Source organism: Vespa crabro, chromosome 25 (genome assembly GCF_910589235.1).
Source record: "Vespa crabro chromosome 25, iyVesCrab1.2, whole genome shotgun sequence".
NCBI classification, from domain to species: Eukaryota; Metazoa; Arthropoda; class Insecta; order Hymenoptera; family Vespidae; genus Vespa; species Vespa crabro.
The window spans coordinates 2,809,987-2,814,986 of record NC_060979.1 but is presented as its reverse complement, the minus strand read 5'-3'; the positions used below and the strand labels follow the sequence as shown (position 1 = coordinate 2,814,986).

Here is a 5,000-nt window from a genome sequence, read left to right as displayed (position 1 = left end):
TCTCTCCATATTGTCTTATCCGGTATATTACAGTAAAGAGTATTTTAAGGATCACACGTATGTGAGGTTTTGTCAAATTTTTTTTATTATGCTATAATAATCCTGGTGTGTGTGGATATATATATATATATATATAGACATATACATATAAATATATATATATATGTATATATGTATATGTATATCATTGATGCATATAAAAAGACAAAAAGAAAAAAGAGTTGACATCTTTAAAAATATGGCAAAGCCTTAAAAGAAAATGAAGGAATTAATATATTATTTTATCTTAGATTACTGACTGATGATACCCTTTTATACAGTGTATGGAGAAAAAAAAAAAATTTGGAAAGAAATTTCATTCGGTATTTTAAGGTACATTAATTGTCATAAAGATAATATCATTCAGATTCCTTCTTAAATGATGTGCGCCATTAAAACAAGTTTTATTATTTGAACATAATAAAGACATGCGACACACATGCACTGAGCTCTATACTTTTGAATTGCAAATGTATTTAATATAGAATGTACATATTCCTGTAAATACAAATATATACATATATATATATATATATATATATATATATATATATATATATATATGTATATATGTATTATATTGCCTATAGAAGAGTTTACGTGCGATATTAAAGAATATATAATATGAGTATACATATGTATCATGGTTTTATTGAAATAGATAATTAAGGTAAATGAAAATATTTAGCATTTATATCGTATTATTTGTAACGACATACATACATGTATGTATGTATGTATATATATATTAATTAATTAATTTATTTATATATATATATATGCATATATGTATGTTACATTGTGTCTCTTATTAAAATTTTCAGGTATGTTAGGTAAGAATAATTGATATAGTTTAATCAAGCAAAGAAATCTCACTTCGTTTCTTATATTTATCTCTCTTTTTTCTTTTTCTTCTTTTTGTATTTTTATTTGTATTATATCTCTCTACTACCGTTTCAGATATTGAAGGGTCACAAGAGATCTTTATATATGTATATATATATATATATATATAATCAATATATATATATGTATATATATATATTGATTAATTAATCTACATGAGAGAGAAGAAGGAACAGTTGTACAACAGTGTAGAGCATTGATTATCTCGCTTGAATAGATTACTATTAGAGAGAGTGAAATATCTACTATATTATTTCTTCGCATGACTCTATTTATTCTAAAGTTTGGCGTCTCCAGTAGCTTTGCTGCTTTGGTAGAGTTTGTAGCACGATTTTATTGTGATCAAATTTGTATTATGCTCTGTAGTTTATATATAAGTTCCCTTAAGTTGTGCTCTTGCAGTGTATGTCTCATGTCTTATTTATTTATGTATATTTGTTTATTTATATGTATATATATATTTATATTTATATATTCATATATATATATATGTATATATATATATATATATATATATATATATATATATGTATATATATATTTCTTCATTATAGTCTTTTTACCCGTAGAATCTTTGCATTTGTATTTTTCCTACACGAACCCTTTTTTTTCTCCGTCATGTATGGTCGGTCAGTCATGGATAAATGAGAACGAATAGGCAAACATTTTATATCTTGTTTAAAAACTGTTTCATGGAAATATTTAAGGAAATTGTTTTTAAAATTATTGATAAAAAAAATTTTCTTTTTTCTTTTTTATTTTCTCTCTATTTTTCTTCTTCTTCTTCTTCTTCTTTTTTTTTCTTTTTTTTTCTTTTTTTCTCTCATTAAGAAATTATATTCATCAATAATATATGTATATAGATACGTTCAAGATAATATATATATATAAAAAGGAATGAACAAGTTTTGTATATACATATAAATATAATTATATATATATATATATATATATATATATATATATATATATATTTTATATATTGGAAATAAATATGAATATGAGAGAGAAAAATAATAATACAATAAAGATAAATAAATATGGACTGTGTCATATAAGTAAACTGTGCTATATAGTAGGATTTGAAATTTCGTTTATGAAATTAGATTTATAAAACAAAATAAAAAACAAACAAACAAACAAACAAAAAAAAAAATTAAAATAAAAATAAAAGCTACATGGTGATGGTACTAAATCTTTATAAAATTACTAATGGTTTTCTTGGTCTCTATGGTACATATCACGCATAATATCAGTTATTATTGACATGCGACTGGTTATGGGAAAAAGTGTTGATATATATATATATTTTCTTTTTTTTTTCTTTTTCTTTCTTTCTTTTTCTTTCCTTTTTTTTTCTCCTTTTTTTTTCTCTCTACATATAAATCTTAACGAATACATAAATGATATAAGAATTGATCATTAGTAAAAGATAAATTTATAATTAGTCGTTCAAGATAAAACATTAATGTTCCCCTTTATCGACTTAAAATACTTTTTCTGTAACCAGCAGATTTTGTTATTTTCATTATTATTATTATTATTTTATTTTATTTTATTTTATTTTTTTTTATTTTTTTCTTCTCTTACATACGTATATAAACGTATTACGACACAATTACTAATATAATTTTATTATTCTCTCAGATTACATAACAAACACAGATATGTTTGATCTTGAAAATGATCTACCTGATGATCTACTAACGTCCGGATCTTGGGGATCTGCTACTGAAAGTGCTAAACCACCGGCGACAGGCCCTGGTCCAGGTCCAGGGCAACAAAATGGGACACTTGAATCAGAATTACGTCAGCATGTACAACAACAGCAACAGCAGCAACAGCAGCAGCAACAACAACAACAACAGCAACTATCTCATCATCTTATCCAGCAGCAGGTAATTATTATGATTATTATCTGGGAGACATTGAAAATAATTATTAGAGTAATGTAAATTTGTATTTATATATATGTATATATATATATATGAATTTCTTTTTTTTCCCAATAATTCATAAACGTTATTCAAAAAAAAAAAAGAAAAAAAAAAGAAAGAAAAAAAAAAAAGAAAAGAAAGAAAAGAAAAGAAAAAAAAATCAATTATGCACCGTACATTTTTTTCTTATTTAAGATTTTTTCCAATCAGGGAAATAAAAACTTGGTTGCGAATTCTTTGGTAATGGCTGCTGGAAGTTTGGGTAGCAAAAGTCCAAACATGCAATCTCCACCAAACGTTTCCGTCTCTAAAGGAGTAGTCGATCCACAAATGGTCGTCAGTCTTGGAAACTTACCTAGCAGTATAGCTAGTTCTTTGGCAAACAATCAAATGTCCATTGCAAATTCAATGGGAAATCTTCAATCGTCAATGAGTATGGCCGGAACTAATCCAACTATGTCTATGCCGGGTGCAATGAACTCTGGTTTAGTAATGACGAGTAGTGCCAGTGGAAATAATAGTATGGGTGGAATGGCAGGTGGAAGTTTAATTGTAACCAACAGTTTAAACAAGCAACCACTAAATACAGTAAGTTTTTATATTGTATATATTTATTAGGGGGAAAAAAAAAAAAAAAAAAAAGAAAAAAAAACCTTATGCTTTAATCAAGTATTTTATATTTGAGTATAAATAATACAGCGTTATTAATTTCTTATTTAAGGTATCCATGATGGGCCCTAATACTCAAGGGATTCATCATCCTAGCGGGCCTCATGGTGTAGCTCAAATGCAAAATGGTCCTGGAATGATTAATACCAGAGCTGTAGCTATGCAGCAACAGCAGCAAGCCCATATGGTAGGTTCTGCAAAGGGACAGAGTCCTCACCAACAAGTACATCAAGTTGGAATAGTTGGTCCGGGACAAGGTGGTCCAAGAATGCAAGCACCTCCCAATATGACAAATATGCCCAATATGGGACAACTTGGTGCTTCCAGTCCATACGGTTATGGTAAATTAATTATATAATAAATATTATATTATTAATTATATAATTAAATATTATAAATTAATTATATGATAAATTGTTTACTTATAATATATACATATATATATAAATGTATATATTTAGGATCTCCGGGTACTGGAGCAGGCCCTGGAGCTACCGTGTGTACTAACAATCCTGTTGGCGTAATTGCACCTCAACAGAAAGCTGTAACAACAAATATGGCTGCTATGCAAGCTGGAAGATTTGGAGCTTCGGATGGTCCTATCGGTACCACGAATGTTACAGGTGGTCAAGAAGGTGGTATGGCACAACAAGCACAACCACCTGCACCAAGTCCAGCTCAACCTCAATCAGGAGCACCAAGTGGCGGACAACCAGGACCTCAACAAGCTACTCAAAGTCAGATGCCTGGTACTGGTGCGCCAACGGGTAAGAAAAAGAAAAAAAAATACTGTTTTCTACTTAATAATAATAATAATGATAATAGTAATAGTAATAATAATTAAAAAGAAGATGATAATTATAATAATGTATTTATAAATTTATTTATAAGAAAGTTTTACTTAAAGACAAAAAAAAAAAAATGAAAATATAATAATAGGTGCTTCAAAATCGACTGCGGATCCAGAAAAGCGTAAATTAATTCAACAACAATTGGTACTCCTTCTCCATGCCCATAAATGTCAAAGACGAGAGAGCCAATCTAATGGTGAAATGTGGCAATGCACGTTGCCAGACTGTAAGACTATGAAAAATGTTTTGACGCATATGACTACCTGCCAGGCGGGTAAAAATTGTACAGTGCCACACTGTAGTTCATCTAGACAAATTATTAATCATTGGAAACACTGTAATAGAAGTGACTGTCCTGTTTGTTTGCCTTTAAAACAAGCAAGTAGAAATAGGACTACAAATTCTGTTGGAGGTAATTTTATTTCCCCATACTTCCCTTTTTTCTTTTTCCTTTTTTGAGAAATGTTTATTGCCGTTAATACAAATAGTAAATTGATTGAAAATCAAATGAAAATTTGTTTTTTTTTTTTTTTTTTTTTTTTTTTTTTTTTTTTATTTGAATAAAAAAAAGCTACTCAACCAAATCCAAGTCCATCAG

General features: G+C 27.8%; 1 protein-coding gene across 6 annotated transcripts in view; it reads left to right on the top strand.

Annotated features, from left to right (window-relative positions):
- LOC124432514 (histone lysine acetyltransferase CREBBP) overlaps nucleotides 1–5,000 on the top strand; it is a 23,299-nt gene that overhangs the window by 6,970 nt on the left and 11,329 nt on the right. For 5 of the 6 annotated variants that reach the window (XM_046981532.1, XM_046981531.1, XM_046981530.1 and 2 more), the window contains 6 exons: nucleotides 2,593–2,843; nucleotides 3,078–3,470; nucleotides 3,604–3,892; nucleotides 4,013–4,318; nucleotides 4,491–4,814; nucleotides 4,974–5,000. The exon at nucleotides 4,974–5,000 is cut by the window's right edge and continues 165 nt beyond it. In XM_046981532.1, coding sequence (XP_046837488.1) covers nucleotides 2,593–2,843; nucleotides 3,078–3,470; nucleotides 3,604–3,892; nucleotides 4,013–4,318; nucleotides 4,491–4,814; nucleotides 4,974–5,000 — 1,590 coding nt within the window. The remainder of the gene's footprint in view (nucleotides 1–2,592; nucleotides 2,844–3,077; nucleotides 3,471–3,603; nucleotides 3,893–4,012; nucleotides 4,319–4,490; nucleotides 4,815–4,973) is intronic. The other variant, XM_046981528.1, reaches the window with a different exon arrangement.